The sequence below is a fragment of the Giraffa tippelskirchi genome, chromosome 11 (genome assembly GCF_054371585.1).
Source record: "Giraffa tippelskirchi isolate mGirTip1 chromosome 11, T2T-mGirTip1v1.2.pri, whole genome shotgun sequence".
NCBI classification, from domain to species: Eukaryota; Metazoa; Chordata; class Mammalia; order Artiodactyla; family Giraffidae; genus Giraffa; species Giraffa tippelskirchi.
This window is the reverse complement of record NC_137285.1, coordinates 114131378-114148786: the sequence shown is the minus strand read 5'-3', so window position 1 is coordinate 114148786 and position 17409 is coordinate 114131378. Positions and strand designations below refer to the sequence as shown.

The 17409-nt window shown below is 44.8% G+C and overlaps 1 protein-coding gene across 1 annotated transcript; it reads left to right on the top strand.

The window, feature by feature from the left end:
• The first annotated feature begins 8245 nt into the window (after positions 1 to 8245).
• RASSF10 (Ras association domain family member 10) lies at positions 8246 to 13322 on the top strand. The gene has a single exon (XM_081543098.1). It carries the CDS (start codon positions 8494 to 8496, stop codon positions 10021 to 10023), a length of 1530 nt encoding a protein of 509 aa, XP_081399224.1. The 5' UTR covers positions 8246 to 8493; the 3' UTR covers positions 10024 to 13322.
• Positions 13323 to 17409: the final 4087 nt, after the last annotated feature.

Genomic DNA, 17409 nt, shown 5'->3' with positions numbered 1-17409 from the left:
ACCATCTACGGGGCCAAGACGGCTGAAGAGCATTCTTACTGAGAGCATTCTTGTCTCTGGTTCTTTTCTTCTAGAAAAGTTGGGGTCAACCTTTAGTGTGAGTAAGAATCAGAAGAGACTGCTTTAAATGCAAATTTGAGGCCTTACCTCCAGAGACTTTGGTTCACTATGTCTAGAGTGGGGCCAGGTATCTGCATTTTAATAAATACCACAGGCAGTTCTGGGCAGGTGGACCATTGACCCAATTTAAGAAGCAACATCTGGGAGGATGTCCCCAGCCAGGTGTTCGGTTTGACCAGGAATGGGTCCCTTGGACGAGCATGACAGTTCCCAGATTCCCTCTAGTGCATTTGAGAGCAACCCAGTGTTTTTGTAAACATAATTTGCTGGATTATTTTCTACAGTTAATCATTAAGTGGAACGGATTCAGGCAGTCAGTCCAGTCACACTTCTGCAAGCCTCAATATAATTAAGGGCGGAAGTTCCTGTTTGGGGTGTTCCACAGCTGCCATGAACCGTGACTGATAGATTAGACAGGTAGAAACTCCAGACAAAACGCCAGTTCCCACAGAGTTCTGTGAACTGGGAAAGTGGTCAGTCCCTTCCCCATGGCTTCAGTTTCCTCAAGGGTGAGGAAGCTATGTCTTCCGTCTCCTAGGTTTTAGAAAGGTAAGTGACTAAAAAACCACAGTGTCAAATGGCACACCATCCTTGAGATCCAGCATAAGGACATTTTAGCAAAGGGCTCTGCCAGCACTGGAAGAGAAAGCAAAGCTCCATTGTGAAGCACATTCTTTAAACCAGGTACTAAACTAGATTCCCCTTAGCCAATAGCACACTTAATCTTCACAACCCTTTACATTTTTTTGTGGTCATATTTATTGATCTTTTATGAATTTTGCTTTTTTATGTACTGTTTATGAATGCCTTCCCTGCGCCCAGGTCTTAAATATAATTTTGTATATTTTCTTCTATTGTGAAACCTGTGTGTTTTCTGGCTCAGGACACTGCCTGAATCTCCATCAAGGGTCTAGGCTGGTAGATAAGCAAGAATGCTGAACTCCTGTATGGGAAGTAACCACTTTGATTTTCAGTTGGATCTAGGTGTAGGATTGGACTCAGAGAATGTGCTTCTTAGCCTAATAGGGGTAGCTTAGGTTGTAATAAGAAACTTTTCTAAGGGACATCATAAAACAAAAATAAACATTCAAACCACAAATCCAGAAAGGTATGCAATGGCTTTCTCTGGCTGTAACCCAGGCAAACATGCAATTGTTTAGAATATTCAGGATAACTCTACACTTGGAGAGATTCAAAGAATTCGCTTCAATTTTCTGGGCCTTTCCCCAGGCAGCACAGTCTAATGGATATTATATACTATGATCTGTATGGATATTTTAAAATTGCTGGTAGCCACATTAAAAAAGAATTAAAAAGAAACAGGTAAATGTGGTAGAACTTAGTCCCATTCATGTAAGAGTAAACCACAGTTACAGAAAATAATAATTAATGAAATTCAGTTATTTTTGTTTGAATTTGGAAGCAGGTCTATTTTAATGTATCTAAATTTTGGTTTCCTATCCTTTTTTTATTTGGTAACTAAACATCACTTACATATCATTCTTATGTTGCCTGAAAAACAAAATCCATCAAAATAAATGTGTTGTTTCACCCATGGAAAAAAAAAAGAAGTAGGTAAAATAAATTCAAGTATTTCCAACATAGTATCATCTCAACATGTAATCAATATAACATATTACTGAGTTATTAAATTTTTTGTATGCTGAGTCTTTGACATCTAGTGTGCATTTTATACTCATAGCACACCTCAGTTCAGCTAACCATATTTCAAGTGCTCAGTAGGCACATAAGTCTAGTGGCTTTTGTATTAGACAGTGCAGCCCTGAGGATTAAGACTGAAAATGGCCATGATGTACTGGGAGGCATTTTCTCAGTTTATGTTTAAATGACAGCAGTCTGAATTTTTAAGTACTTCCCCTTCACACTTCTTAACAAAAGTGTATCATAACTTCAGTTGATCCTACATACTGATATAGATTAATCTTCCTAAAGCACAGTCCTGTTTAGATTTTTTCCTGGAGCAGATGTTGTTTTGAGTGAAGACTTTTAGGAAGAGGTGACAGTTAAGTCGAAACTTGGAGGGTAGGTAGGAATTAGCCAGGGGGTCAGAAGGAAGAGTGTGAAGAAGAGGGTGGCTGGAGTGTACAGGCTGAGAGTGAAGCAGACATCAGATCCTGAGGGTATACAGGTTCTGCTCAGGGGGCTGGATTGGATCCTGAAGGTAATGAGGAGCCATCAAACATTTGTCAGCAGGGAGTATGGGAGAAAGGCAAAACCAGAGACAAGGAAACTAGCGTGGGGGAAAGTGCAGGATCTAGGTAAGAAATAATGAGGGCTTAAAGCAATTCATTCATTTGTTCTTGCATTCATTCCACAACACTGAATGCCTGTTGTGTGCTCAGCACTGGAGAGAAAGCAGAAAGCAAAACAGTTTTGCTCTCAGATAACTCATTATACTGTGTGAAACAAGGTAGGTGGTGATGATGCAGGGTGGTCCTCAGATTTCATCTCATCTAGTAAGTGGTGGGGTGTGTGTGTGCTCAGTCGCTCTGTCGTGTCCAACTCTTTGCGATCCCATGGACTGTAGGTGCCTAGGCTCCTCTTGGCCATGGACTTTTTCAGGCAAGAATACTGGAGTGGGTTGCCACTTTCGTATTCCAGGGGATTTTCCTGAGACAGGGACGGAACTGCATCTCTTGTGTCTCCTGCTGTGGCAAGCAGATTCTTTACCACTAGCGCCACCTGGGAAGCCCCAAAATGGTGGGGCCATTCTCTGAAGTAGAGGTTCAGGGGACAGAATAGGTTTGGGAAGAAAGATGGTAAGTTCAATTTATCTTTTTGACAAATGTCTAGGGTGTTTGGGGGCCATCTAAGTGGAGATATCTGGCAAGCAGTTGCCCATGCATATTTGGAGACAAGGAGATCTGAAAGAGATGCCTAGATTTGGGAGCCATGGTATACTGCTAGTATTAACTCCCTGGTGGTTAGTGAGATAATCCTAGGAGGAGGTGCAGAAGCAGGAGTCACAAACTCAAATGGCTACAGTGGGCAGGCAAGTTGTGGAGGTAGGTGAAGTGGGTCCTATAAGAGACACAGAGGGTGTTGGGGTCATGGCCACTTGGAAAGGGTTTGCTCCATCTAAGATGGCCAGAATTGGCCTGTGGACTTCCTGTTACAACAGACAGACTTTCAAACTTATCCCTCTGCATCATCTCCAGTTTCTTATAAAGAATCTTCTGGCAGGTAGTTAGCTATTCATAAAAACCCACTTCCTCTTCTTTTGAGACACTCACTACATTCCCAGTCTCCCTTGCCATTGCAAGTGGCCATGTGGCTGCGTTCTGGTCAGCGGGATGTAAGGGGAAGCAGTGTGCTTCATTTCTTGGCCAAGGCCTTGAAGGAAAGGCTATGCCCCTTCCTCCTCTGCTTTTCTTCTGGCTGGATATAGATGATGAAGCCTAGGGGACTTTGGAGTCAAGAGATGGAAGGAACTGGATCCCTGTATCATTGTTTGAAATAAAGCGACCTACCAACCTGGATATCTGCTTTTGACTATTGTGCCAGAGAAAAATAAACCTTTGTTACATTTGAGCCATTATATATGTTTGACTCTACTATTACTACAGCCTCACCTAATCTAACAAATAGATTTCTAATCAAACAAATGCTAAACGAGTCTTGACTGTGATCTCTGTAAGGTCAAGGACCATGCCTGTCTAATTCACGGCTGTAGCCATAACACATAGCCCAGGACACAGGTTGGATTGGTACTCAAAATGTGTGGATAAAGCTAGCTATGTTTTATTGAGCATTTATTGTATGCCAGATACCATACTAAATTTTTTATGTGTTGTACATAATTTCTTGTTCATGACAATTCTATAAGGAGGTTCTATTATTCCTTTTGTCCCAGATGAGGAAATTAAAGCTTATAAAGCTTATAGCTACTATTCATATCTAGGCATGGCAACCCAGAACCTGTACTCTAAAACACTGATACACAACCATGTGCATAGCCACCTTAACATTTTAATTCATGTAACTTCTCCCATCAACTCCTCCTCTTCACTTATTAAAGCCCTGCTTCTTCAACCTTCCCAGGACCCCTTGATCACTCTACCCTTTAACTGCTCCAGCAGGAATGTTGTATATAACATTCCTATAACAGGGATTTCATGTAATTATCTGTTACTAAAAAGAAATTATAATAACCTGAGGACAGCACATTCAAAAAACTAAGATCATGGCATCTGGTCCCATCACTTCATGGCAAATAGATGGGGAAACAGTGGAAATAGTGAGATACTTTATTTTGGGGGGCTCCAAAATCACTTTGGATGGTGACTGCAGCCATGAAGTTAAAAGATGCTCGCTCCCTGGAAGAAAAGCTATGTCCAACCTGGACAGCATGTTAAAGAGCATAGACATTACTCTGCCAACACAGGTCTGTCTAGTCAAGGCTATGGTTTTTCTAGTAGTCATATATGAATGTGAGAGTTGGACTATAAAGAAAGCTGAGCACCGAAGAATTGATGCTTTTGAACTGTGGTGTTGGAGAAGACTCTTGAGAGTCCCTTGGACTGCAAGGAGATCCAACCAGTCCATCCTAACGGAAATCAGTCCTGAGTGTTCATTGGAAGGACTGATGCTGAAGCTGAAACTCTTTGGCCACCTGATGAGAAGAATTGACTCATTGGAAAAGACCTGATTCCGGGAAAGATTGAAGGCCGGAGGAGAAGGGGACGACAGAGGATGAGATGGTTGGATGGCATCACCGACTCAATGGACATGAGTTTGAGTAGGCTCCGGGAGTTGGTGATGGACAGGGAATCCTGGCGTGCTGCTGTCCATGGGGTCGCAGAGTCGGAGACGACTGAGCAAGTGAACTGAACTGACTGAGGACAGCACAATATCTTAGACATTATTTATCTTAGTGTTCCTTACAGTATTAAGTAAGATTAAGGGCCGACTATGTACCAGGCAACAAGCACTAAGGACCAAAATATAAATAAGATAGTCAATTCACCCTTTCAAAGAGCTCTTAAGTCTAGAGGGACAAACAGACGAGAAAAAAAAAAAATACATCACATTGCAAAGTAACCTGTACACCAAGAGAGGCAAAAGAGAAACAAGGAGCCAGTTCAACTTGGAGGAGGAAGGAAAGAATTCCTACACCTCATGATGTTTGAGCTGAATTTCTGAAGGACAAGTAGGAATTTTTCAGTTGTTTAAGAGTGGTCCTAATTAGCAGAGAAAGCATGTGCAAAAGCATGAATGCATCAGGATGCAGATGCTGCTCTGAATGCATGAGGTGTTGACTTGCAAGAATGTAGGATTCATTCATTCATCCATTTTTAAAATTCAATAGATACCTAGTAAACCTAGAATGTGCTAAATGCAGAGGATTCAAAAGTGAGCAAAGAAAATATGATCCCTCCCTTTGTGGAGCTTAAAATCTAGGAGGGATTGCAGCTGATAACAAAGCTCTAGCAATCATGAGGGAGAGGGGAAGGAGGCAGGGACAGCCAAGCATGTGAGGGAGGAGCAAGGGAGTGGGCTGGATAAGATTATAAGAGACCCCCAATACCATGCTAGGGAGATGAAAATGCCCCTTGAATCCATTACCAAGTCCTGCATCTCCAGCCTCCCTTGACAGCTCTCAATTTTGTCCAGTCCTCTCACCGCCACTATTCTCAGTGCAGGCCACCATCTCCTCCTTGAATGAATGTGACAGTCTTCTAAAGGGCCACCTGGTGTCTCACCCCGAGCCCCACCCATCATTCCCAATGCAAACAGAGTGATTTTTCAAAATGAGAATGGTCACATTAGGGTCTCTCGTAGGCAGAAATCTAAGATGGCCCCATGATCTCCATCCCCTCGTGTTACTCTGGTGATTATCTTACACAGCAAAAGGGATTTTGCAGTTAGTTAAGGCTAGTAATCAGCCTTTAAGACAGAGAAATTATCCAGGTGACTCTGCTTAATGAAACGAGCCCTTTAAAAGGAGAGTTTTCTCTAACATGTAGCAGAAGGGGAAGTCACAGAGACTTCAAGCCAAGGAGGAATCAAAGGATTTGACATGCTGTTGATGGCTTGTAGATGAAGGGAGGTGTGATATGGAAAAGACCTGAGGGAGGATTCCAGGAGTTGAGAGTAACCCCAGCCAATAGCAACCAAGGAACCAAGGACCTCATTTCTACAACTGCAAGGAACCGAATTCTTCCAACAACCTGAGTGAGCTTGGAAATGGATTCTTGCCCAGAGCCTCCAGATGAGCACTCAACCCAGCAAAAACCTTGCCTTTAAGCCTTGGGAGACCATGAGCCAGAAGACCCAGACATGCCATGCTGGTCTTCTGACCTGCAGAACTAATAAAATGGGTGTTATTTTAAGCCACTAAATTTGTGGTACTTTGTTAACAACAATAGAAGACTAATACACCATGTGACTTCTAATCCTCCAATAAAATTTCTGTTGTAGACTTAACAGGTCCAAGCATCTAATCCTCATAGCAGTCCTATTAGAATTATTAGGTAGGTTTTTTAAACATTTAATTGAAGTATAGTTGATTTATAATGTTGTGTTAATTTTTCTTCTGTACAGCAAAGTAATTCAGTTATATTTATATATATATATATACATACTCAGTTATATATATATATATATATACACACACATTCTTTTCCATTATGATTTATGACAAGATATTAAATACAGTTCCCTGTGCTATATAGTAGGACCTTGTTGTTTATCCATCCTATATGAAATAGTTTGCATCAGGCAGGTGTTTGTACTATCGCCATTTCTCAGGTGAAGCTCAGAGAGATGAAATACTTTTTCTAAGGTTGCCGAGGTAGTAAGTGACAGGCTGAGATTTTTCCTCAGGCAGTCTGACCTCAGAATCCACACTCCATGACTTCTCATTGCCCTTAGGATCAGTCCAAATACCGACACATGGATTGTCCCATCTATTTAGTTTTCCTTTGGATGACTCAAATGGTGCGTTCAGTCTTGCCAAGATGAAACTTCCCCAGAAATCCTTCCTCAACTCTTGCAGATTGAGTAGGATGCTATTCTAGTATTCCTCTGGCACCTCATGCTCCCTCTTGTCAGAGCACAGAAGGTCCTGTGTTGGATACGTTTAGCACCTGTGTTGAATACTGGAGCACAGTGGGTACTCAAATATTTATCGAGTGTATGAATGAATGAATAAAATATTTTATTCAAGAGGCAATGAGGAGCCATTCAAGGTCTTGAAGCAAAGGAGTGATCTTATCAAGCTTGTGCTCCAAGGACAAGCTGGGAGCAAGACTTGCACACAATGAACCATCCTCATCAGCATCTGAGGATGAAAAAAGCTTATTTGCATTTTGGTCTTGGATTTCTTGAGCTGTGCAAGTTGGGTTTTACTCCACTTGACCACATCTGGGTACTGGGTAATGCCAGAAACTGTCGCGGTAACGACTAGGTTTCTCTTTGTGAAGGTGGGATCTGGAAAAAGAGCTGTGATTTGCAAAAGAGCTTGGGCCTGAAACTCGCTCTAGAATCAGGGGTACCCCTACCAAGAAGGCTATGGTGACGCCGGGGCTACATGAGGAGTCAAAGACATGACGATGCCAGGAAGTACCCCTCAAGTCTAGGCTTTACTAATCTAATCTACACTTGCTCCCGGAGCACACTGCCCCGCCAGTTCTTCCATATGCAAACACTGCCTCCAAACTAAGAACACTGAAGGCCTTCCGCGTTGTAGGCTGCAGTTACAGATCCCAGCCGGAGGTCAGGTTAATCTTCGTTAGAGATGCCGAGCGTCTCGGTTTCTCTGCGCGGGGGCACTTGTCAGACGGCGCTGCTCTGAAAGTCCAGGAAACGCCCCTGGGGCGCCGAGAAAGATGCGAAAGTCAGTCCAGCTAGCTCTAGACCCAAGGAGAGGAGCCAGTGGGCCCAGAGAGACACAGAGCTAATCCGCGCCTAGGCACAGGCTCCAGGCCCTGAGGAGGAGGGGTCCCGGAGTCCCCCTCTCACACCGACGCGCTGCAGAGTCCCCAAGCCCGCAGCGCGGGAGAGGGGCGGACCTGGGCTCGGCGCCTCTCGCGTTCGGGCAGCAGCTCCCCTCGCTGGGGCGGGAGGGGGAGGAGCCACGTGGGGAGGAGCAAAACCCAGAGGCCCCGGGAACCTTGGGCAGAGCCGGAGCCGCGGGAGCCCGAGCCCGGGCGCGCGCGGCTCTTGGAGCGCACCGTCCCGGCGGAGCACCGCCTCAGCTTGCCTTCCGTGCGCTGCGGGGAGAAGGGCCGGTGCTGAAGAGAGTGAGGGCCCCGAGCTCCAATCCTTCCAGAGCTGCTGGGCTGCCTGCTGCCCCTGCCACCCCAGTGGGACTCGCCCCCCCCCCCGAGCCACCTGCGTCCCGATTGCGCCATGGATCCTTCGGAGAAGAAGATATCAGTGTGGATCTGCCAGGAGGAGAAACTGGTGTCCGGCCTCTCCCGCCGCACCACTTGTTCGGACGTAGTGCGGGTGCTGTTGGAGGATGGCTGCCGGCGGCGACGGCGGCAGCGGCGGAGCCGGCGGCGGGGAGCGGCCGGCGACCAGCCAGGCCCAGGGGAGCTGCCGGAACCCCTGGACGAGGACGACGAGGACGACGACGATGAGGCGCTGTCCCAGGGCATGCTGTGCGGGCCCCCACAGTGCTATTGCATTGTGGAGAAGTGGCGGGGCTTTGAGCGCATCTTGCCCAACAAGACGCGCATCTTGCGCCTCTGGGCCGCCTGGGGCGAAGAGCAAGAGAACGTACGCTTCGTGCTGGTGCGCAGCGAGGCGTCGCTGCCCAACGCGGGTCCCCGCAGTGCCGAGGCGCGCGTCGTGCTCAGTCGCGAGCGCCCCTGCTCCGCGCGGGGGGTCCCGGCGCGGCCCACCCTGGCCATGACCCAGGAGAAGCAGCGACGGGTGGTGCGCAAGGCCTTCCGCAAGCTGGCCAAGCTCAACCGGCGGCGCCAGCAGCAGCCGTCGTCGCCCTGTTCGTCCACTTCGTCATCCGCAGCCTCATCCTGTTCGTCGTCGTCGCCGCGGGCCACCGAGAGCGCCTCGGTGGAGCGTATGGAGACGCTGGTGCACTTGGTGCTCTCCCAGGACCACACCATCCGTCAGCAGGTGCAGCGGCTTCGGGAGCTGGACCGCGAGATTGACCGCTACGAGGCCAAGGTGCATCTGGACCGCATGCGGCGACACGGAGTGAACTACGTGCAGGACACCTACTTGGTGGGCGCCGGGATCGAACTCGACGGTACCGGCCCGGGAGAGGAGCCGGAGCCCGAGCCCGAGCCGGCGGCAGCGACGACAACGACGCCGCCCCTGGACGGCGAGGCGAAGGCGGTTGCGCTGGAGGAGCTGGCCCGGCGCTGCGACGACCTGCTGCAGTTGCAGGAGCAGCGGGCCCAGCAGGAGGAGTTGCTCGAGCGCCTCTCGGCCGAAATCCAGGAGGAGCTGAACCAGAGGTGGATGCGGAGGCGCCAGGAGGAGCTCGCAGCGCGGGAGGAGCCCCCGGAGGCCGAGGGTGGCCTCGACGGTGAGCTGCTGCTGGAACGCGAGCGGGTCCGGACGCAGCTCAGCACCAGCCTCTACATCGGGCTCCGGCTCAACACGGACCTGGAGGCCGTCAAGTCGGACTTGGATTATAGCCAGCAGCAGTGGGACAGCAAGGAGCGGGAGCTCCAGGGCCTTCTCCAGACTTTGCACACGTTGGAGCTGACGGTTGCGCCCGATGGGACTCCGGTCTCCAGTGGGCCCTCGCGCGACCCCGGGCCGCAGGCCTGCGCCGAGGTGTGGGTGGACCAGGCCCGCGGACTGGCCAAGAACTGTCCTGGTAACGACGAGGACTCGGACACCGGGCTGAGCTCCATGCACAGCCAGGACTCGGACTCGGTGCCCGTGTGCGAATCCCTTGTGTAGGAGGAGCAGGGTGGGAGCGGGAGACGGCCGCCTCTCCCTTCCTTGGAGAACTCTGGCGTGGCCGACTCAGGGACTTGAAGCCCGGAGGGGAGTGGGCCCGGAGCTTTTGCCCGCCAGCAGTCCTCTGACGAGGGGGAGGGTGGGGGACGCCGGCCCCTCAGCGGCGCTGCTCAGGCCGCAGAGTGAAAGTGAAGGGTGTTGCTGGACGAAGAAGCTGGGTCTCCATTACAAGCTCTCTCAGGGGAAGAAAGGAGGGAGGAGGTGAGAACCCCCTTATATTGGAAAACAAATGCCCCAGGAAATTGACGTGGTCCGAGCCCATTTTCAAAAAAGAAAAAAAAAGTATTATGGCGATTTCATCAATTTTTTGTATGGGAAGGACTGATGGCAGCTAGAACTTTAGTTTGTGGTATAAAGTACTTTTTAAAGAAACATTTGGGTGAAAAGGAAATTCCTTGAATGTTAATTGTGACTGTGAACGTGTTAAAACTAGCCAAAGAGGACGCACTGGTGTTGGCCTCAGCCTTACATCTTTGATAAAAACCCATAGGCACCCAAATCCTGGCTGTTTACATTTCTGCATATTTGGGAATTACCTATCTGCTAAACTCTTTGCCTTTTATTTTCTTTCAAAGACTAGCTCTGTCTCCTCCTAGCAAATACAGTATATGTTAAAATAGGGTCCTTTTTTTCAAACTCACCTTTTATTATTCTCAAAGCCAAACCTAACCCTTTGAGATATAGAATCAGGGTGGACATAACCCCTGGTTAAAATTTAATCTAGGCCCTTTACAATTTGCTCCTGCAAAGGTGATGTGTGTTGTCCTTTTATTCTTATTGCCACTTAATCCTTCAGACACTGTTATTCCAGAAAAAATAAAAGGGAAGTTGCAGAATTCAAGTACAACTACATTTGCTGTTTAATGAGCACTCTGATTGAAAGGTAAGCCTTGAAAGCAAAGATCTTTGTTAGTGTTCAACTTTTTACCTAAGCTACATGATTAAAACCAGCCATGACCTCAACAGATTTTACCAAACAAACCCAAATCTGTCTTTGGTTAGAGATTAATTAGTTACTTGTCCAAACCTAAATTGAGATAGTGTAAATATCAAGTTTACTAGATAAGACCTGAAAAGAAAACATAACATAAAACAATCTAATAGTATATCTTAGGTGAAGAATTTGGTTCACAGCGGCACGTAGCCATAGATAAAAGCATATAAAATGGAGCTAAAGACTTGAATTACTCTTGTCTGGCTCACACCTCTGCAGACACCACAGCACGCAAGTGCAGTGCTTCACTCTTAATAGCTAGTGACAGAGCCCTGTGGGGACTCGGTGTAATTGTTCCAGTTATTTCAATGAAAACTTATCAGTTGTAGCTAGTTGTTGCCCGGGTGGAAGGAGCCTGCTGGTGGTGTTCCCTCTGGAGCTCAGAACTTCTGAGGAATGCGGGATCTAATCTCTCCTGAGGAGGTATTAACAATGGGGTGTGTGTGCGGTGCCAGCCTGGTATCAGCCTCCCTGTGTAGGGGCTGGCTCCAGTTTCAACACTACATGGGAAGATAACTTAAGAGGTCTTGCTTTGTAGAGAACTTTCTTTCCTTGGAGAGATTCTCTACTTGTTGCCAAGAGCGACCTGCTCACCTGACCTCCTCAAACCATTTGAGCTGTCTCCTTTTTAAGAGACAGGCTTCCCCCCACCCTCCACCACCACCATGCTATTACAACATGTGTAGATATTTTCAGATTTTCAAGCAAAATGGGAATTAAAAGGCTGTTTTCTTAATTGTTGTTTTCCAAAGACATTAGCTGGCATAATTATGGTTTTTTCATTTCGTCTGATGCAAAAAACATCTATGGATTTGGTCTTGAGCATGATTAAAATGAGGAAGGGACCAAAGGAAATCCACTGTCCTAGACAATCATCTGATCCCATAAACACAAAGCCTAATGATAGCTTTCTTTTGGAGGCAGAGGTAAAATCCTCATTAGAGTGTGACAAGCGCTACTTGTGTGAATGGTTTATGCTGGCAATAGCCTGATCTGGTGGTTTTTAAATTATTGTGCTTTTTTCCCCGCCCCCAGGGTGGCAGGGGGAGGTGGTTCTTGGACGTTTATTAACTCAAAAGAGAACACAGAAGTTGGCAGAACAGGACTGCCTGGCAGAAAGGGGCTGTTTTCCTTTTCACTATTATTATTTTAAACTTTGACGGGCCGCTGATGTCAGCAAATATGCCTGAAGCCCGTAAAGCAAATAAGCCACATCACAGGGAGAAAGCCTGCAGGGTTTTCTGGTGCCCTTTCTAGAATCTTCCCATGCTGGCCACCCAAAGATGCTTCTCCAGCTACCTCTTCAGGCAGTAAAGGAAGTTTTGTTCATAACAGAGGGTGACCCAGTCTGCCCATTTTTTCTTTCATCCAAATCAATTATTATATCCCCCAAAGGCACTTTCTGTGTGGGTAGGAGAAAGGAGAACAGGGTGAAAAAAGAAACAATGGTTCCTTTTACTGGGAATTCTTGCAAGCCTGAGGAAGGTGAAATATGGGGATAAAAAGTACCAAAACAGTGCCTGTGTTTAGAAAGTGCCTAGCAAATGCTAGATAGTCTTAAATTTCATTCACTTTTAAAACATTCAGCATGCCACTAAGAAATGAGAATGAATGTGTAACAGTGAATGCACCAGCACCCGGATTTAAGTGTGCTGGGAAAACCATCTCCTCTCCTGTGCTCCAAGTCTAGCAGAATTCCTGGGGAGGAATTGGTAAGCTTGCGGAGGAGAGGGTGAAATGGAGCTGACTCCTTACCAACCAACCCCATCTTTGTTTGGAATTGATAGAATTTATTGTATCTTTGATCTTAGTGATCCCATTCTCAGCCATCTCCCAAACGAAAAAGATTTTATCTGGCATCTCTTTACTTTCTCATAAAACACGATAATGGCGATGATGATTTGCTAATTAGAAAAGTTATATTCTATAGTCTTTATGGTGGTCCTAAAAATAACAAATAAGAAGGAAGTCACTCAAAATCACATCACCTAAAGTTATCATTATCAAAATTTGGTATATTTCCTTCCAGACCTTTTTGAATTGTGAAGATTTCATATTTTGCCTCTTTTTAAAAAAAATGTAATTTTAATGAGATTTTCTGAATGCTTTTAGGCTCAGATTTTGACAGACTCCTTGTATACGGCTCCACCCATGCATTGGATGCACCCCATTGCATATAACTGTTCTCATGTTATTAAGTTGTTCCCAGTTTTTTTTTTTCTATTATAAAACAACACTGTGATAAGCCTGCTTTGTGTACACATCTGTTTTCCTAATTAGATACTGCTCCCCACCAATAAGATAAGTTCCCAAAAAGAGAATTCTCAGGTCAAAGAGTACAAACTGTTAAAGGCTTGATAGTTAATTGCCAAATTGCCTTTCAAAAGATTTGGTCTAATTACAATCTGCCTTGCATAACAGTACATATTTCACCACACCTTGACTCTCATTAGGTATTACATTTATTAAGAAAGTATTTTAACCAAAATTAATTAGTTAATTCATTGTGGCCCCTGGAACCCAGGACTGGCAACCACTGACTTAAAATATCCATACAGCCTGAAGGGCAGATCATCCGACCAGAAATGTTAAGAGGACATGGTGCTTTCTATTCTTCCCACTTCCTTAATTTCCCTGAATTCTTGCTTATTAGTAGCAATCTTGTCTCCCAGGGGGCCCATCTGAGCAGGAGGGCCAAAAACTACAAGAGCAACTTAATGAATAGAATCAGATTTATAGAAAGAAAATAGTCACTGTCTTTTTCCATCTTGAGTCTAGTAGAAAAGATTATCCTCAGAAGGTGATACCATAGAACATACTTGATTTCATGCCTCTCCCTATCCATCCTATCAAAAATTAAACCAAAATAAAGTAAATACATAAGCCCACTTGTTTATTAACAGCCTCTAATTAACAGTTTAGATTTTTCTAGGCATTTCTTTCTACATTTGATACTATACTTGAATTCACCCTTAAATTCTTGAAAAGGGAAAATTTGATCACGACAATTTGTGAGGCTTTCAGTGTGAAAGTGTTTGTAAAATGCGTTCTAAAAAGAAATGAAGGGGAATGAGGAGGGACTGTCTATTCTTGAGTGCTTTCCAAATGCTAGCGCCTCATGCTGAGTTCCTGGGCATTTTTTCCTGCATTCATTGTTTGTGATAGACCTTTTTAACCTCCAGTTTTTATAGATAAAGAAACTAAGACCACCCATGTGGTGAGTACTAGATGCAAGAGTCTAACTTAAGCCTGACTAAAATCTATACCCATTTTGCTGCATTACTCCAGGTACCTTTACCCAAGAAAAGTTCTGCACACTCAGAAAAAAGATTGCTCACAGCTGTCAAAGTGTTGGCACTGGAGAAAGTGGTATTCAGAGACTATCAAGTCTTGTCCAGGTGTTTCCACCAGGGAGATGGAATGATTTTTTTCAAAACCATAGGGCCAGTAAGTATCTACCAGGTGAGGATTTAGAAGACGAAGGAGGAGCAATTCCTGTGTAAATATCTGGGCATCTCTCTGAGAGCTGAAGACTTCACCAGTGTTCTCACATAAAATTAGTACCCTCTGTATCACCACAGAGGCTTTGACTGAGTGTCCCAAGGACAAGGTGCATAGTCAGCAACCTGGAATCCTTGGCCATCAGAGCAGACAGCTGTGCCCTGTTCACAGTCACATCTGGAAGGTGGTACCAACCATAACTGTGCTGGAGCTGTCCCCGCTTTACCCAGGCCTTGTTCCTGAGTGAGCCTCTGGTACATGAGGATCGCAGAAGGGTGAAGGGAGGCAGAGTCAGGTCTTCCAAAGATCTCTGTGCCCATGGTGTTGGGCAGGCACACCTGATTTAGGGCATTTCTGTGTCCATGCTGACTCCACTGCGCATGTGGACACCTAGAGTGGGTTGCTGTGAAGGACCACTGCCCCAATCTCTGCCCCTCTCATCCAGTCCCATGCAAATTTTTCCTGTTTCAAACATCTCAGGGATTCCCTATTGCTTTCAGGATAAAATCCACATTTCTTAGCATGATTTATAAGGTGGTTGGTTAGCCAGCTCAAGACCTGTTTTCAGAGTCATCCTTTCCCACCTTAAGACCACAGAGTTGAGTGGATCCTATTTCTTCATTAAGGTCACACTGCCATCCTCGGTTTGTACAAGGTCCCTCTTTTAATTTTTACTTCATGTTTCCTCCCCCAATCCTACTTCCATTTCCTTTCTCCCCACCATAGACAACTATTTTAGTGTATTTAGTCTGTAATCTTCCAAAGCCATCTTAACACATTCAGGGCTGTCATCTTGCACACCTCCAGGGGGCACCATTCATGCTGTGTTCTGGAATCGTGCAGCAGAGGGCACCATTCACATAGGAAACTGTGTGACTAGTAACCCTGAAGTTGAGCAATGTACTGGCACAATCCATTTGCTTACGCGCCTTTATGTATCCTCGGAAAGTAGAAAGAAACAGTCTGTGGGCTTATGGTTAATATATATGACCTTGTTGAGCAATAAAGCTCATTATATTTCTCTCTTTTTTACATGATATTGTGTTTGTGTGAGCACTCTACACTACAGTTTGTAAATCTAGTTCATTATTTCTGGCCTGCATAGTATTCTGTTATTCTAATTTATACATTTCCTTAGTGGGCTTCCCTGGTGTTTCAGAAGGTAAAGAATCTGCCTGCAATGCAGGAGACCTTGGTTCGATCCCTGGGTGGGGATGATCCCCTGGAGAAGGGAATGGCAACCCACTCCAGTATTCTTGCCTGGAGAATTCCATGGACAGAGGATCCTGGTGGGCTACAGTCCATGGGGTAGCCAAGAGTCTGAGGGAACTGAGCAACTAACACATTAGTGAGAGACATCTAGATTGTAACCAAGTCCTCAAATAATGTTGCAGTAAACACAGACAGAGATCAATGGCCATATGTGATAATTCGAGGTTTAAAATCCAGCTGTTTTAGTGCTGAATGGCTTGATTGCTCTTCCAAAAGGCTCTACCAGGTCAGGCTTTCATCAGCAGTGAAAATTCCCATTTTCCACATAGCCTTACCAGCACTTGATATTATCCAACTTTCTACTATTTACAAGTTTTCTTTACTTGACATTTCTTTTTGAATTCTAGGTGAAATTGACCTTCATATGCTCATTATCCTTTGGGTTCTTCTGTTCATTGCCTGTTGTTATCAACCATTTTTCCTTTGGGTCTCCTCTTTCTGGCAGATTTGCAAGAGTTCCTTACTTCTTCTGAATGTTACTTTCTTATTAACCTTAGAACAAGTGTAAATATCTTACTCTAATTTGTCCTTCATCTTTAGCTGTATCTGTGGTATTTATTGTTGAAAAATGATTTAATTTTAATATGGTCAAATCTAGCACCCTCATCTTTCCCTTATGGTTTGTAGTTTAGAGTTCTTGGTTAAAAAATTGCATAAAAGTATGACACTATATTTTCTTCTATTAATATTAGCTTCACATTCTCCACCCACCCCCCTTCATTCTCTCTGTCTTTTCCATTACCTCACTTTTTTTATCCTTTCCCTCCCTGATTCCTTTCTCACTCATTAACCGGAATACTTCTAAAGAAAGATTCTCCCTTTTGTCAAATGTCACCTTGAAGAACAGTTTATTATTTTATTTTATTTCTTTTTTTCTTTTTTTTAAATTTATTTATTTTAGTCGGGGGCTAATTACTTTACAATATTGTAGTGGCTTTTGCCATACATTGACATGAGTCAGCCATGGGTTTACATGTGTTCCCCATCCTGTACCCCCCTCCCACCTCCCTCCCCATCCCATCCCTCTGGGTCATCCCATTGCCCCAGCCCTGAGCATTTGTCTCATGCATCAAACCTGGAATGGTGTTCTGTGAAGAACAGTTTAAATGTGGATTATCCTGAAATATAGGATAAAAGCAACATTTCTACATTTTATTTTTATTTATAGTATTCAAAATAATGTGATTTTCCCCTAGCATTCTCCAAAGGTGGCTAATGAGTTTTTTATTCTTTGTTCATCCTTTTGGGAATCATTATTAAATTTTGAACTTAAAATATTTAATGTGTTTCAATCTACTGTATTTTTGGTACTATTACTGGCTGAGTGGGAGCTTCTTTGGTTAGTTCTGAATCCTTTTCACACATTTTTCATAATCTTTGATAGCTTCCTTTGCTCTTCGTTGTGTCAAGATGTTCCAAGTTCAGACTGTACATTTTCTGACTCAGACCTGAAATCAATCATCACTATAAGAAGTTCTGATTCATTTTAATGGGAAATGCTATATCTTTTTAATTAAAAAATTTTAACCTTTATATTGGAGTATAGTTGATTAACAATG

What these genes read in the sequence shown, in the direction of transcription:
- RASSF10 (XM_081543098.1), top strand. Translation starts at nt 8,494, where the DNA reads ATGGATCCTTCGGAGAAGAAGATATCAGTGTGGATCTGCCAGGAGGAG.